The following is a 16552-nucleotide window of genomic DNA, read 5'->3' as shown; positions in this document are numbered from 1 at the left end:
GTCTAGAGAACGACACACAGCAACGGAGAACGATGAAGCTTGACGCTAGAGAACGACACACAAACGTCTATCGTCTGAGGTCAACGACACACAGCAACGTCTGATGAAGCTTCGACACACAGCAACGCTAGAGAACGACACACAGCAACGACACACAGCAACGTCTAGAGAACGACACACAGCAACGTCTAGAGAACGACACACAGCAACGTCTAGAGAACGACACACAGCAACGTCTAGAGAACGACACACAGCAACGTCTAGAGAACGACACACAGCAACGTCTAGAGAACGACACACAGCAACGTCTAGAGAACGACACACAGCAACGTCTAGAGAACGACACACAGCAACGTCTAGAGAACGGCACACAGCAACGCTGAGAACGACACACAGCAACGTCTGAGAACGACACACAGCAACGTCTAGAGAACGACACAGCAACGCTCTAGAGAACGACACACAGCAACGTCTAGAGAACGACACACAGCAACGTCTCAGAAGCTCTAGAGAACGCACACAGAACGTCTAAGAACACAGCAACGCTCTAGAGAACGACACACAGCAACGTCTAGAGAACGAAGGTTCACACAGCAACGTCTTCTCGACACACAGCAACGTCTGAGAAACACACAGCAACGTTGCTGAGAACGACACACAGCAACGTCTAGAGAACGATCACACAGCAACGCTCTAGAGAACGGCACACAGCAACGTCTCAGAGAACACATGCAACGTGGCTCTGAGAATGACAGACCTGGGTCTGAGAACGACACAAAACCTAGAACTGTACACAGCAGCAAGAACGTGCAGAGAGAACGGGCACAGCAGCAACGTCAGTCTGTACTGGTGAAACGTTCCACAGCAACGCCTAGAGAACGACACACAGCAACGTCTGAGACGACACACAGCAACGTCTGAGAAGACGACACACAGCAACGTCTAGAGAACGACACTGCAACGTCTGGAACGACACACAGCAACGTCTAGAGAACGACACACAGTTTGTATAGTCTAGAGAACGACACACAGCAACGTCTCATGATGTTTAAACAGAGGCTGTATAACGAGGCCAGGCTTTAATGCGGGGTAGACCTACTTTAACGTGAAGGTTCCATAAATCACCTCCTTCTGTCCATCGTTCAGAGTAAACTCCTGGATTTGCTGTAGACAGAACAACAGTCAGAGTGGATCCAGAGTCAAGTTGGAGACTCCAAACCCAATGTCAGTGTGGCTCTGTTGTAATGGTAGACCTGGGTTTGTATGGGCCTAAAACCTAGTCTGTACTGGTGCAGAGTAGACCTGGGTTTGTATGGGCCTAAAACCTACAGTCTGTACTGGTGCAGAGTAGACCTGGGTTTGTATGGGCCTAAAACCTACAGTCTGTACTGGTGCAGAGTAGACCTGGGTTTGTATAGGCCTAATACCTACAGCCTGTACTGGTGCAGAGTAGACCTTTAAGGGTTTGTATGGGTTTGTAGGCCTAATACCTACAGCCTGTACTGGTGCAGAGTAGACCTGGGTTTGTATAGGCCTAATACCTACAGTCTGTACTGGTGCAGAGTAGACCTGGGTTTGTATAGGCCTAATACCTACAGTCTGTACTGGTGCAGAGTAGACCTGGGTTTGTATAGGCCTAATACCTACAGTCTGTACTGGTGCAGAGTAGACCTGGGTTTGTATAGGCCTAATACCTACAGTCTGTACTGGTGCAGAGTAGACCTGGGTTTGTATAGGCCTAATACCTACAGTCTGTACTGGTGCAGAGTAGACCTGGGTTTGTATGGGCCTAATACCTACAGTCTGTACTGGTGCAGAGTAGACCTGGGTTTGTATGGGCCTAATACCTACAGCCTGTACTGGTGCAGAGTAGACCTGGGTTTGTATAGGCCTAATACCTACAGCCTGTACTGGTGCAGAGTAGACCTGGGTTTGCTCAGTGCCTAAAACCTACAGTCTGTAATGTGGTAGCTACCTGCTCAGTGTATCTCACCATGTGTGGTAGCTACCTGCTCAGTGTGTATCTCACCATGTGTGGTAGCTACCTGCTCAGTGTGTGTTTGCATCTCTCACCATGATGGTCCTCTCTCGGAGCCAGAAGGGGTCTGTCTCATCCTCACTGTCGTGATCTACCTCCTGGGGTGTTTTGGGGGTACAGCTGTCTGAGCGGAAGTAGAGACGGTTGTGACCTGGGATGATTCTCTGCTGGTCTCCCTCTCCTCCATCAGCCTCCAGGAACTCACACAGACTGGGGGGGAGGAGACGCTTCGGTCTAAGGGGAGGAGAGGGAGGGGTTAGTAAGTGACTGTCAATTGTACCTGAATACATACATGCTTTAGCCTACAGGAAGAGAGGAGATGGGTAGGAGGAGAATGAATATATATAATTATGAGAGAGAGAGAGAGAGAAGAGAGAGAGGTAAAGATCCTACAGGAAGGAGAACAGAAGAGAGGTAAAGAGAGAGAGGTAAAGATCCTACAGGAAGGAGAACAGAGGAGAGGGAAAGAGAGAGGTAAAGATCCTACTGGAAGGAGAACAGAAGAGAGGTAAAGAAAGAGAGGTAAAGATCCTACTGGAAGGAGAACAGAGGAGAGGGAAAGAGAGAGAGGTAAAGATCCTACAGGAAGGAGAACAGAGGAGAGGGAAAGAGGTAAAGATCCTACAGGAAGGAGAACAGAGGAGAGGGAAAGAGGTAAAGATCCTACAGGAAGGAGAACAGAGGAGAGGGAAAGAGAGAGAGGTAAAGATCCTACAGGAAGGAGAACAGAAGAGGGAAAGAGAGAGAGGTAAAGATCCTACAGGAAGGATAACAGAAGAGGGAAAGAGAGAGAGGTAAAGATCCTACTGGAAGGAGAACAGAGGAGAGGTAAAGATCCTACTGGAAGGAGAACAGAGGAGAGGTAAAGATCCTACTGGAAGGAGAACAGAGGAGAGGTAAAGATCCTACTGGAAGGAGAACAGAGGAGAGGGAAAGAGAGAGGTAAAGATCCTACTGAAAGGAGAACAGAGGAGAGGGAAAGAGGTAAAGATCCTACAGGAAGGAGAACAGAGGAGAGGGAAACAGAGAGGTAAAGATCCTACTGGAAGGAGAACAGAAGAGTGTGTGTGTGTGTGTGACCCAGACGTGTGTACCCAGTTACCTGCAGATGAAGGTGTGTGTGTGTGTGTGTGACCCAGACGTGTGTACCCAGTTACCTGCAGATGAAGGTATGTGTGTTTGTTTGACCCAGACGTGTGTACCCAGTTACCTGCAGATGAAGGTGTGTGTGTATGACCCACACGTGTGTACCCAGTTACCTGCATATGAAGGTGTGTGTGTGTGTGTATGACCCAGACGTGTGTACCCAGTTACCTGCAGACGAGGATGTGTGTGATGGGGGATCTCTTGACGGGTCCGTTCCTGCTGAAGGCGAAGCCGGGCTGACTGTGAATATCCCGAGGATTCCCAGCGTGCACCCCGTCGTAACGCTCATTAATAGATACGTCTATCCTCGCTCCTTTAGGGTGGGGCTGGTGAGGTCATAGAACATGTCAATCACAACGGACCTGTATAGTTTAATAACCAGCCCTTATTCAGCCCCCAATATGTACAGCTCCTGACAGTACAACCCCCCCACCCCCGGTCTCTCTCACCTCCTAGGCTGTTTACACAGCCAGCCCAATTATTGGCAAAATATCAGAATTGGGCTGCCTGTCTAAATGCAGTCATAGTTGAAGATGAATCTGCTGTGGGCCAGTTTGAGGAGACTGTAGTCCTCCACAGTTCAGAGTGCACCAGACACACACCCTGTCTCTGGGTCTCTCTCTCTCTCTCTCTCTCTCGCTTCCCCTTGCTCTCACCACATAGTTGAAGATGAATCTGCTGTGGGCCAGTTTGAGGTGTTTGAGGAGACTGTAGAGTATCCTACAGTTCAGAGTGCACCAGGGACAGTGGAGGTCATCTCTAGCCTCGGTCTGCTGCTGTGTGTTGTGGTTATACAGGAACTAGAGAGAGAAGGAGAGAGAGAGAGGGAGAGCGGGAGGGAGGGAGAGAGGGAGGGAGGGGGGAGGGAGGGAGAGGGGGAGGGAGGGAGGGAGGGAGGGAGAGGAGGGGGAGGGAGGGAGAGGGGGAGGGAGAGGGGGAGGGAGGGGGTGAGGGGAGGGAGGGGGGAGGGAGGGAGGGAGGGGGAGGGGGAGAGGGAGGGGAGGGAGGGAGGGGGGAGGGGGAGGGAGAGGGAGGGGTGAGGGAGGGAGAGGGGGGGAGAGGGAGGGAGGGAGGGAGGGAGGGGGAGGGAGAGGGGGGAGGGAGGGGGGGAGGAGAGGGGAGGGAGGGAGGGAGGGAGGGAGGAGGGAGGGAGGGAGGGAGGGGGGAGGGAGAGGGGGGGGGAGGGAGAGAGGGAGGGGTGAGGGAGGGGGGGGGGGGGTGAGGGAGGGAGAGGGGGAGGGGTGGGGAGGGGGGAGGGAGAGAGGGAGGGAGGGGGAGGGAGGGAGGGAGGGAGGGGGAGGGAGAGGGAGGGAGAGAGGGGGGGAGGGAGGGGGAGGAGGGAGGGGAGGGGAGGGAGGGAGGGAGGGAGGGAGGGGGAGGGGGAGGAGGAGGGAGTGAGGGGAGGGAGGGAGGGGGAGAGGAGGGAGGGAGGGGGAGAGAGGGAGAGGGGGAGGGAGGAGGGAGGGGGGAGGGAGGAGGGAGGGAGGGGGGAGGGAGGGAGGGGGGAGGGAGAGGGGGAGGGGGGGGAGGGAGGAGGGAGGGAGGGAGGGAGGGGAGGGGGGAGGGAGGGAGGGAGGGAGGGGGAGGGAGGGAGGGGGAGGGAGGGAGGGAGGGAGGAGAGGGGGTGAGGGAGGGGGGGTGAGGGAGGGAGGGGTGAGGGAGGGAGGGAGGGAGGGGGGAGAGGAGAGGGAGAGCGTGAGAAGGATATAGACTATGTAATTCTACACAATAGGTCAGCCAGTCTGACCATAGAGTATGAGTCAGTAGAAACTATGAAACTCCCCATCCTCCCCATTGTACCAAATGGGACCCTATTGCCTACATAGTGAACCATGGGCCCTGGTCAAATGAAGGGCACTATATAGGTAACAGGATGCAGACCTGCTATAAAGGACCAGGTCTCTAATACCATCCACCCCCCAGTCAGACCTGTTATAAAGGACCAGGTCTCTAATAACCCCCAGTCAGACCTGTTATAAAGGACCAGGTCTCTAATAACCCCTAGTCAGACCTGTTATAAAGGACCAGGTCTCTAATAACCTCCAGTCAGACCTGTTATAAAGGACCAGGTCTCTAATAACCCCCAGTCAGACCTGTTATAAAGGACCAGGTCTCTAATACCATCCACACCCCAGTCAGACCTGTTATAAAGGACCAGGTCTCTAATAACCTCCAGTCAGACCTGTTATAAAGGACCAGGTCTCTAATACCATCCACCCCCCAGTCAGCCCTGTTATAAAGGACCAGGTCTCTAATAACCCCCAGTCAGACCTGTTATAAAGGACCAGGTCTCTAATACCATCCACCCCCCAGTCAGACCTGTTATAAAGGACCAGGTCTCTAATAACCCCCAGTCAGACCTGTTATAAAGGACCAGGTCTCTAATAACCCCCAGTCAGACCTGTTATAAAGGACCAGGTCTCTAATACCATCCACCCCCCAGTCAGACCTGTTATAAAGGACCAGGTCTCTAATAACCCCCAGTCAGACCTGTTATAAAGGACCAGGTCTCTAATAACCCCCAGTCAGACCTGTTATAAAGGACCAGGTCTCTAATAACCTCCAGTCAGACCTGTTATAAAGGACCAGGTCTCTCATACCATCCACCTCCAGTCAGACACATAACAAGAGAACAAAAGACAAGTACAACACAACTGTGATTCAGACATGGATTGCACAATGCAATCTGCTCTAAAGTCAAGAATACAAGTGTGTTTCTCCCTCTCACCTGGTAGAATATGCGTAGATTGTCACTTGGTTCCTCAAGTGTGTGTTCTTGTCTCATCTGAAACTCTGTACTGCTGAAGGAGTCTTTCACAGCTACAGAGAGAGGGAAGAAACGTGTACCACGTTTAAAGGGATTCTTTGGTGAGGTCATAGAACGTGTTCCACGTTCAAAGGAATTCTTTAACGTGTTCCATGTTTAAAGGGATTCTTTAACGTGTTCCATGTTTAAAGGGATTCTTTAACGTGTTCCATGTTTAAAGGGATTCTTTAACGTGTTCCATGTTTAAAGGGATACTTCAGGATTTTGGTAATGAGGTCATTTATCTACTTCCCCAGAAATCAGATGAACTCGTGGATACTACTTTTATTTCTCAGTGTCCAGTATGAAGGATGTTGCTAACTATCACTGACGCAATTGCTAACTAATGTTCGCTAGCAGATACCACAGACTTCCAGTCATTGTGCTAACGCTAGTTAGCATTGGCTCACAAAACTACCTCTTAACTTCTTTTATACCGGACGCAAAGACATAAAAATGATATTCATTTAAACATGGTATATGTTAAAGTATCCCTTTAAATTGACACCATTTAGTGAGCTTCTACAGATTACAGTCTGGCCCGTGTCTCACCTACGGTCTGAGTGGGTCTGAGGGAGCAGGGCTTAGGGTCGGAGGTCAGGCTGCTAGCGTCAGCGTTCCGCGTGGCGAGGGGTTTGGCCACAGGGGCCGTGGACCTATCACTGGGCTCGCCTGTCCAACGCAGTGTGAACTGGAGAGTAGGACCCTTGGAGAATGTCTCAAACGGAGGGAGGAGCTACAGAAAGTGGGGGAGGGGGAGAGAGAGAGACAAAGACATGAGTAAAGGGAATACTGGGAGTCTGTACTGGGAGTCTGGACTGTATCATGTTAGCTCCCCACTTAGCCTGTACTGGGAGTCTGGACTGTATCATGTTAGCTCTCCACTCAGCCTGTACTGGGAGTCTGGAATGTATCATGTTAGCTCCCCACTTAGCCTGGACTGTATCATGTTAGCTCTCCACTTAGCCTGTACTGGGAGTCTGGACTGTATCATGTTAGCTCCCCACTTAGCCTGTACTGTATCATGTTAGCTCCCCACTTAGCCTGTACTGGGAGTCTGGACTGTATCATGTTAGCTCTCCACTCAGCCTGTACTGGGAGTCTGGAATGTATCATGTTAGCTCCCACTTAGCCTGGACTGTGAGTCTGGACTGTATCATGTTAGCCTCCACTGGGAGTCTGGACTGTATCATGTTAGCTCTCCACTTAGCCTGTACTGGGAGTCTGGACTGTATCATGTTAGCTCTCCACTTAGCCTGGACTGTATCATGTTAGCTCTCCACTTAGCCTGGACTGTATCATGTTAGCTCCCCACTTAGCCTCCACTGGGAGTCTGGACTGTATCATGTTAGCTCTCCACTTAACCTGTACTGGGAGTCTGGACTGTATCATGTTAGCTCTCCACTCAGCCTGTACTGGGAGTCTGGAATGTATCATGTTAGCTCCCCACTTAGCCTGTACTGGGAGTCTGGACTGTATCATGTTAGCTCTCCACTTAGCCTGGACTGTATCATGTTAGCTCTCCACTTAGCCTGGACTGTATCATGTTAGCTCTCCACTTAGCCTGGACTGTATCATGTTAGCTCCCCACTTAGCCTCCACTGGGAGTCTGGACTGTATCATGTTAGCTCTCCACTTAGCCTGTACTGGGAGTCTGGACTGTATCATGTTAGCTCTCCACTTAGTCTGGACTGTATCATGTTAGCTCCCCACTTAGTCTGGACTGTATCATGTTAGCTCCCCACTTAGCCTGTACTGGGAGTCTGGACTGTATCATGTTAGCTCCCCACTTAGCCTGTACTGGGAGTCTGGACTGTATCATGTTAGCTCTCCACTTAGCCTGTACTGGGAGTCTGGACTGTATCATGTTAGCTCCCCACTTAGCCTGTACTGGGAGTCTGGACTGTATCATGTTAGCTCCCCACTTAGCCTGTACTGGGAGTCTGGACTGTATCATGTTAGCTCCCCACTTAGCCTGTACTGGGAGTCTGGACTGTATAATGTTAGCTCTCCACTTAGTCTGGACTGTATCATGTTAGCTCTCCACTTAGCCTGGACTGTATCATGTTAGCTCTCCACTTAGCCTGGACTGTATCATGTTAGCTCTCCACTTAGCCTGGACTGTATCATGTTAGCTCCCCACTTAGCCTGTACTGGGAGTCTGGACTGTATCATGTTAGCTCTCCACTTAGCCTGGACTGTATCATGTTAGCTCTCCACTTAGCCTGGACTGTATCATGTTAGCTCCCCACTTAGCCTGTACTGGGAGTCTGGACTGTATCATGTTAGCTCTCCACTTAGCCTGGACTGTATCATGTTAGCTCTCCACTCAGCCTGTACTGGGAGTCTGGACTGTATCATGTTAGCTCCCCACTTAGCCTGTACTGGGAATCTGGACTGTATCATGTTAGCTCTCCACTTAGCCTCCACTGAGAGTCTGGACTGTATCATGTTAGCTCTCCACTTAGCCTGGACTGCATCATGTTAGCTCCCCACTCAGCCTGGACTGTATCATGTTAGCTCCCCACTTAGCCTGTACTGGGAGTCTGGACTGTATCATGTTAGCTCTCCACTTAGCCTGTACTGGGAGTCTGGACTGTATCATGTTAGCTCCCCACTTAGTCTGGACTGTATCATGTTAGCTCCCCACTTAGTCTGGACTGTATGTTAGCTCCCCACTTAGCCTGTACTGGGAGTCTGGACTGTATCATGTTAGCTCCCCACTTAGCCTGGACTGTATCATGTTAGCTCCCCACTTAGCCTGTACTGGGAGTCTGGACTGTATCATGTTAGCTCCCCACTTAGTCTGGACTGTATCATGTTAGCTCCCCACTCAGCATGTACTGGGAGTCTGGACTGTATCATGTTAGCTCCCCACTCAGCATGTACTGGGAGTCTGGACTCTATCATGTTAGCTCCCCACTTAGCCTGGACTGGGAGTCTGGACTCTATCATGTTAGCTCTCCACTTAGTCTGGACTGTATCATGTTAGCTCCCCACTTAGCCTGTACTGGGAGTCTGGACTGTATCATGTTAGATCCCCACTCAGCCTGTATTGAAGTTAACACACTTGAATAAATGCAACATGGAGAAATGTTGAAACTGATAATTACTAGTCGTAAAACATACAGGGTAGAATAACTTTACAATGCATGAAGATACCGGTAGCTTCCAACTGTGTAGGCTAACTTTCCATGCTAGCTGACAGCTAAAGCTAACATTTCACTACCACTTTCCATGCTAGCTGACAGCTAAAGCTAACATTTCACTACCACTTTCCATGCTAGCTGACAGCTAAAGCTAACATTTCACTACCACTTTCCATGCTAGCTGACAGCTAAAGCTAACATTTCACTACCACTTTCCATGCTAGCTGACAGCTAAAGCTAACGTTTCACTACCACTAGTGGTTCATAAGCAGGACCCTATTTAAAATGTGAATTCACATCTTATGATTCATCGCTTACTTTTTTTTTTTTTTTTTAAATGGCTGTTTCAATGTTGTACATTTTTCACATCCCTATTTTAAATGTAATGATATTGAACTTCTAAGATGCCTAACTATTGAACAGAGTAGTAGCTGAGTTCATCTGACTGGATCAAGAGCCTAACTATTGAACAGAGTAGTAGTTGAGTTCATCTGACTGGATCAAGAGCCTAACTATTGAACAGAGTAGTAGCTGAGTTCATCTGACTGGATCAGGAGCCTAACTATTGAACAGAGTAGTAGCTGAGTTCATCTGACTGGATCAGGTGCCTAACTATTGAACAGAGTAGTAGCTGAGTTCATCTGACTGGATCAGGTGCCTAACTATTGAACAGAGTAGTAGCTGAGTTCATCTGACTGGATCAGGAGCCTAACTATTGAACAGAGTAGTAGCTGAGTTCATCTGACTGGATCAGGAGCCTAACTATTGAACAGAGTAGTAGCTGAGTTCATCTGACTGGATCAGGAGCCTAACTATTGAACAGAGTAGTAGCTGAGTTCATCTGACTGGATCAGGAGCCATTCTGGGACTTGTTAATATACCTTTCATTTATTTACATTTTTTATTTTAACGAGGCGAGTCAGTTAAGAACAAATTCTTATTTACAATGAGGGCCTACCAAAAGGCAAATGGCCTCCTGCGGGGACGAGGGCTGGGATTAAAAATTATACACTGCTCAAAAAAATAAAGGGAACACTTAAACAACACAATGTAACTCCAAGTCAATCACACTTCTGTGAAATCAAACTGTCCACTTAGGACAAACTGTCCACTGTCCACTTAACACTGATTGACAATAAATTTCACATGCTGTTGTGCAAATGCAATAGACAAGATGTGGAAATTATAGGCAATTAGCAAGACACCCCCAATAAAGGAGTGGTTCTGCAGGTGGGGACCACAGACCACTTCTCAGTTCCTATGCTTCCTGGCTGATGTTTTGGTCACTTTTGAATGCTGGCGGTGCTTTCACTCTAGTGGTAGCATGAGACGGAGTCTACAACCCACACAAGTGGCTCAGGTAGTGCAGCTCATCCAGGATGGCACATCAATGCGAGCTGTGGCAAGAAGGTTTGCTGTGTCTGTCAGCGTAGTGTCCAGAGCATGGAGGCGCTACCAGGAGACAGGCCAGTACATCAGGAGACGTGGAGGAGGCCGTAGGAGGGCAACAACCCAGCAGCAGGACCGCTACCTCCGCCTTTGTGCAAGGAGGAGCAGGAGGAGCACTGCCAGAGCCCTGCAAAATGACCGCCAGCAGGCCACAAATGTGCATGTGTTTGCTCAAACGATCAGAAACAGACTCCATTTTGTATTTTGTATTTTTTTTAACCTTTATTTAACTAGGCAAGTCAGTTAAGAACAAATTCTTATTTTCAATGACGGCCTAGGAACAGTGGGTTAACTGCCTGTTCAGGGGCAGAATGACAGATTTGTACCTTGTCAGCTCGGGGGTTTGAACTTGCAACCGGTTACTAGTCCAACGCTCTAACCACTAGGCTACCCTGCCGCCCCGAAACAGACTCCATGAGGGTGGTATGAGGGCCCGACGTCCACAGGTGGGGGTTGTGCTTTCAGCCCAACACCGTGCAGGACGTTTGGCATTTGCCAGAGAACACCAAGATTGGCAAATTCGCCACTGGCGCCCTGTGCTCTTCACAGATGAAAGCAGGTTCACACTGAGCACATGTGACAGAGTCTGGAGACGCAGTGGAGAACGTTCTGCTGCCTGCAACATCCTCCAGCATGACCGGTTTGGCGGTGGGTCAGTCATGGTGTGGGGTGGCATTTCTTTGGGGGGCCGCACAGCCCTCCATGCATGGAGGTAGCTTGACTGCCATTAGGTACCGAGATGAGATCAAGACCCCTTGTGAGACCATATGCTGGTGCGGTTGGCCCTGGGTTCCTCCTAATGCAAGACAATGCTAGACCTCATGTGGCTGGAGTGTGTCAGCAGTTCCTGCAAGAGGAAGGCATTGATGCTATGGACTGGCCCGCCAGTTCCCCAGACCTGAATCCAATTGAGCACATCTGGGACATCATGTCTCGCTCCATCCACCAATGCCACGTTGCACCACAGACTGTCCAGGAGTTGGCGGATGCTTTAGTCCAGGTCTGGGAGGAGATCCCTCAGGAGACCATCCGCCACCTCATCAGGAGCATGCCCAGGCGTTGTGGGGAGGTCATACAGGCACGTGGAGGCCACACACTACTGAGCCTAATTTTGACTTGTTTTAAGGACATTACATCAAAGTTGGATCAGCCTGTAGTGTGGTTTTCCACTTTAATTTTGAGTGTGACTCCAAATCCAGACCTCCATGGTTTGATAAATTTGATTTCCATTGATCATTTGTGTGATTTTGTTGTCAGCACATTCAACTATGTAAAGACAAAATTATTTAATAAGAATATTTCATTCATTCAGATCTAGGATGTGTTATTTTAGTGTTCCCTTTATTTTTTTGAGCAGTGTATATATATAAAAATATAGGACAAAACACACATCACGACGAGAGACAACACAACATAAAGAGAGACCTAAGACAACAACATAGCATGGCAGCAGCACATGACAACACAACAGTCCATAAAGAGAGACCTAAGACAACAACATAGCATGGCAGCAGCACATGACAACACAACAGTCCATAAAGAGAGACCTAAGACAACAACATAGCATGGCAGCAGCACATGACAACACAACATAAAGAGAGACCTAAGACAACAACATAGCATGGCAGCAGCACATGACAACACAACAGTCCATAAAGAGAGACCTAAGACAACAACATAGCATGGCAGCAGGACATGACAACACAACAGCACATAAAGAGAGACCTAAGACAACAACATAGCATGGCAGCAGCACATGACAACACAACATAAAGAGAGACCTAAGACAACAACATAGCATGGCAGCAGCACATGACAACACAACAGTCCATAAAGAGAGACCTAAGACAACAACATAGCATGGCAGCAGCACATGACAACACAACATAAAGAGAGACCTAAGACAACAACATAGCATGGCAGCAGCACATGACAACACAACAGTCCATAAAGAGAGACCTAAGACAACAACATAGCATGGCAGCAGGACATGACAACACAACATCACATAAAGAGAGACCTAAGACAACAACATAGCATGGCAGCAGCACATGACAACACAACATCACATAAAGAGAGACCTAAGACAACAACATAGCATGGCAGCAGCACATGACAACACAACAGTCCATAAAGAGAGACCTAAGACAACAACATAGCATGGCAGCAGGACATGACAACACAACAGTCCATAAAGAGAGACCTAAGACAACAACATAGCATGGCAGCAGCACATGACAACACAACAGTCCATAAAGAGAGACCTAAGACAACAACATAGCATGGCAGCAGGACATGACAACACAACAGCACATAAAGAGAGACCTAAGACAACAACATAGCATGGCAGCAGCACATGACAACACAACATAAAAAGAGACCTAAGACAACAACATAGCATGGCAGCAGCACATGACAACACAACAGCACATAAAGAGAGACCTAAGACAACAACATAGCATGGCAGCAGCACATGACAACACAACAGTCCATAAAGAGAGACCTAAGACAACAACATAGCATGGCAGCAGCACATGACAACACAACATAAAGAGAGACCTAAGACAACAACATAGCATGGCAGCAGCACATGACAACACAACAGCACATAAAGAGAGACCTAAGACAACAACATAGCATGGCAGCAGCACATGACAACACAACAGTCCATAAAGAGAGACCTAAGACAACAACATAGCATGGCAGCAGCACATGACAACACAACATAAAGAGAGACCTAAGACAACAACATAGCATGGCAGCAGCACATGACAACACAACAGTACATAAAGAGAGACCTAAGACAACAACATAGCATGGCAGCAGCACATGACAACACAACAGCACATAAAGAGAGACCTAAGACAACAACATAGCATGGCAGCAGCACATGACAACACAACATAAAGAGAGACCTAAGACAACAACATAGCATGGCAGCAGCACATGACAACACAACAGACAACACAACAGCACAACATAAAGAGAGACCTAAGACAACAACATAGCATGGCAGCAGCACATGACAACACAACAGTCCATAAAGAGAGACCTAAGACAACAACATAGCATGGCAGCAGCACATGACAACACAACAGCACATAAAGAGAGACCTAAGACAACAACATAGCATGGCAGCAGCACATGACAACACAACAGTCCATAAAGAGAGACCTAAGACAACAACATAGCATGGCAGCAGCACATGACAACACAACAGTACATAAAGAGAGACCTAAGACAACAACATAGCATGGCAGCAGCACATGACAACACAACATAAAGAGAGACCTAAGACAACAACATAGCATGGCAGCAGCACATGACAACACAACATAAAAGAGAGACCTAAGACAACAACATAGCATGGCAGCAGCACATGACAACACAACAGTCCATAAAGAGAGACCTAAGACAACAACATAGCATGGCAGCAGCACATGACAACACAACAGTCCATAAAGAGAGACCTAAGACAAGCAGCACATGACAACATAAGCATGGCAGCAGACAACAACATACAACACAACATGACAACACAACAAAAGAGAGACCTAAGACAACAACATAGCATGGCAGCAGCACATGACAACACAACAGCACATAAAGAGAGACCTAAGACAACAACATAGCATGGCAGCAGCACATGACAACACAACATAAAGAGAGACCTAAGACAACAACATAGCATGGCAGCAGCACATGACAACACAACAGTCCATAAAGAGAGACCTAAGACAACAACATAGCACGGCAGCAGCACATGACAACACAGGTACTGTTTTGGTATGGAGTAACGTGATACTAAACCTGGTTTCCAAGTCCAAATTGTGGTCTGGTGGCAACACACACGTACCTTTCCATCCAGGTTCGTTTCCCAGGTGGCTCTCTTCTTGTTGACAGGACAGTCCACCATCTGCTGCATAGACACCTCATACTCTCCATCTAACAACTGCAGACGCCTACACACACACACACACACAAAAACATTAACAGCAACAGATTCAGCCCATCTAACAACTGCAAACGCCTACACACACACAAAAACATTAACAGCAACAGATGTGTGTGTGTGTGTGTGTGTGTATGTACCTGTTCTTATCAAACACAGTCATCTGAGCTACGAACGTCGTTTCTCCAACTTCTTGTCTGACGGTAGAGCTTCTCTTCTTCCTGTTACACACATCCTCTGTTCCAATACAAGACTGGGGTTAACACACACACACACACACCCTGTTCCAATACAAGACTGGGGTTAACACACACACACACATCCTCTGTACCAATACAAGACTGAGGTTAACACACACACACACACACACACATCCTCTGTTCCAATACAAGACTGGGGTTAACACACACACACACATCCTCTGTACCAATACAAGACTGGGGTTAACACACACACACACATCCTCTGTACCAATACAAGACTGGGGTTAACACACACACACATCCTCTGTTCCAATACAAGACTGGGGTTAACACACACACATCCTCTGTTCCAATACAAGACTGGGGTTAACACACACACACACACACCCTCTGTTCCAATACAAGACTGAGGTTAACACACACACACACACACACACACATCCTCTGTTCCAATACAAGACTGAGGTTAACACACACACACATCCTCTGTTCCAATACAAGACTGGGGTTAACACACAAACACACACACACACACACATCCTCTGTACCAATACAAGACTGGGGTTAACACACACACACATCCTCTGTTCCAATACAAGACTGGGGTTAACACACAAACACACACACACACACACATCCTCTGTACCAATACAAGACTGGGGTTAACACACACACACATCCACTGTTCCAATACAAGACTGGGGTTAACACACACACACACACACATCCTCTGTTCCAATACAAGACTGGGGTTAACACACACACACATCCTCTGTACCAATACAAGACTGGGGTTAACACACACACACATCCTCTGTACCAATACAAGACTGGGGTTAACACACACACACACATCCTCTGTACCAATACAAGACTGGGGTTAACACACACACACATCCTCTGTTCCAATACAAGACTGGGGTTAACACACACACACACACATCCTCTGTTCCAATACAAGACTGGGGTTAACACACACACACACACACATCCTCTGTTCCAATACAAGACTGGGGTTAACACACAAACACACACACACACACACACATCCTCTGTTCCAATACAAGACTGGGGTTAACACACACACACACACACACACATCCTCTGTTCCAATACAAGACTGGGGTTAACACACACACACACACACACATCCTCTGTACCAATACAAGACTGGGGTTAACACACACACACACACACACATCCTCTGTTCCAATACAAGACTGGGGTTAACACACACACACACACACACATCCTCTGTTCCAATACAAGACTGGGGTTAACACACACACAGACACATCCTCTGTACCAATACAAGACTAGGGTTAACACACACACACACACACACACACACACACATCCTCTGTACCAATACAAGACTAGGGTTAACCTCACACACACACAAACCCTGTACCAATACAAGACACGGGTTAACACACACACACATCCTCAGTACCAAATCAAGACTGGGGTTCACACACACCCACATGTAGTTTAACTCCAGCACTAAGCCTACCTATATTCTCATTGGTCTGTCCATTGACCAGTCCGTTGTGCTGCGTCCTGCCTGGTCCAGACACTCTGAACAACAGGGAGTAGGACTTAACCGTGTGGCCGTTGCTGGCATCAAACTCACTACTGGACACCACCAGAGAAGGACAGGAGCCCGGCTTGGGCTGACTGCTGGGAGTGCTGCTGTCTGGGTTCAGAGGCACCTGTTTCTTCCCTGTAGGAACCTGTTTCACTGGACAGCTCACATCCTGGAGGTGAGAGAGAACGGGGGAGTGGAAATGTGTATGAGAGAGTGGGGAG

General features: G+C 48.4%; 2 protein-coding genes across 2 annotated transcripts in view; one reads left to right on the top strand and one right to left on the bottom strand.

The window, feature by feature from the left end:
- The window catches only part of LOC135564763 (cytokine receptor-like factor 3), a 133086-nt gene that overhangs the window by 45799 nt on the left and 70735 nt on the right, over positions 1–16552 (top strand). The window lies entirely within an intron of this gene.
- The window catches only part of LOC135564889 (polycomb protein suz12-A-like), a 31679-nt gene that overhangs the window by 203 nt on the left and 14924 nt on the right, over positions 1–16552 (bottom strand). The window contains exons 7-17 of the mRNA XM_065010973.1: positions 16257–16500; positions 14681–14777; positions 14445–14550; positions 6543–6726; positions 5913–6004; positions 3841–3984; positions 3353–3510; positions 2074–2272; positions 1100–1164; positions 641–693; positions 66–506 (exon numbers count right to left, since the gene is read on the bottom strand). Coding sequence (XP_064867045.1) covers positions 66–506; positions 641–693; positions 1100–1164; positions 2074–2272; positions 3353–3510; positions 3841–3984; positions 5913–6004; positions 6543–6726; positions 14445–14550; positions 14681–14777; positions 16257–16500 — 1783 coding nt within the window. The remainder of the gene's footprint in view (positions 1–65; positions 507–640; positions 694–1099; positions 1165–2073; positions 2273–3352; positions 3511–3840; positions 3985–5912; positions 6005–6542; positions 6727–14444; positions 14551–14680; positions 14778–16256; positions 16501–16552) is intronic.

Source organism: Oncorhynchus nerka, linkage group LG26, assembly GCF_034236695.1.
Source record: "Oncorhynchus nerka isolate Pitt River linkage group LG26, Oner_Uvic_2.0, whole genome shotgun sequence".
NCBI classification, from domain to species: domain Eukaryota; kingdom Metazoa; phylum Chordata; class Actinopteri; order Salmoniformes; family Salmonidae; genus Oncorhynchus; species Oncorhynchus nerka.
This window is presented reverse-complemented; position numbering and strand designations above follow the sequence as displayed.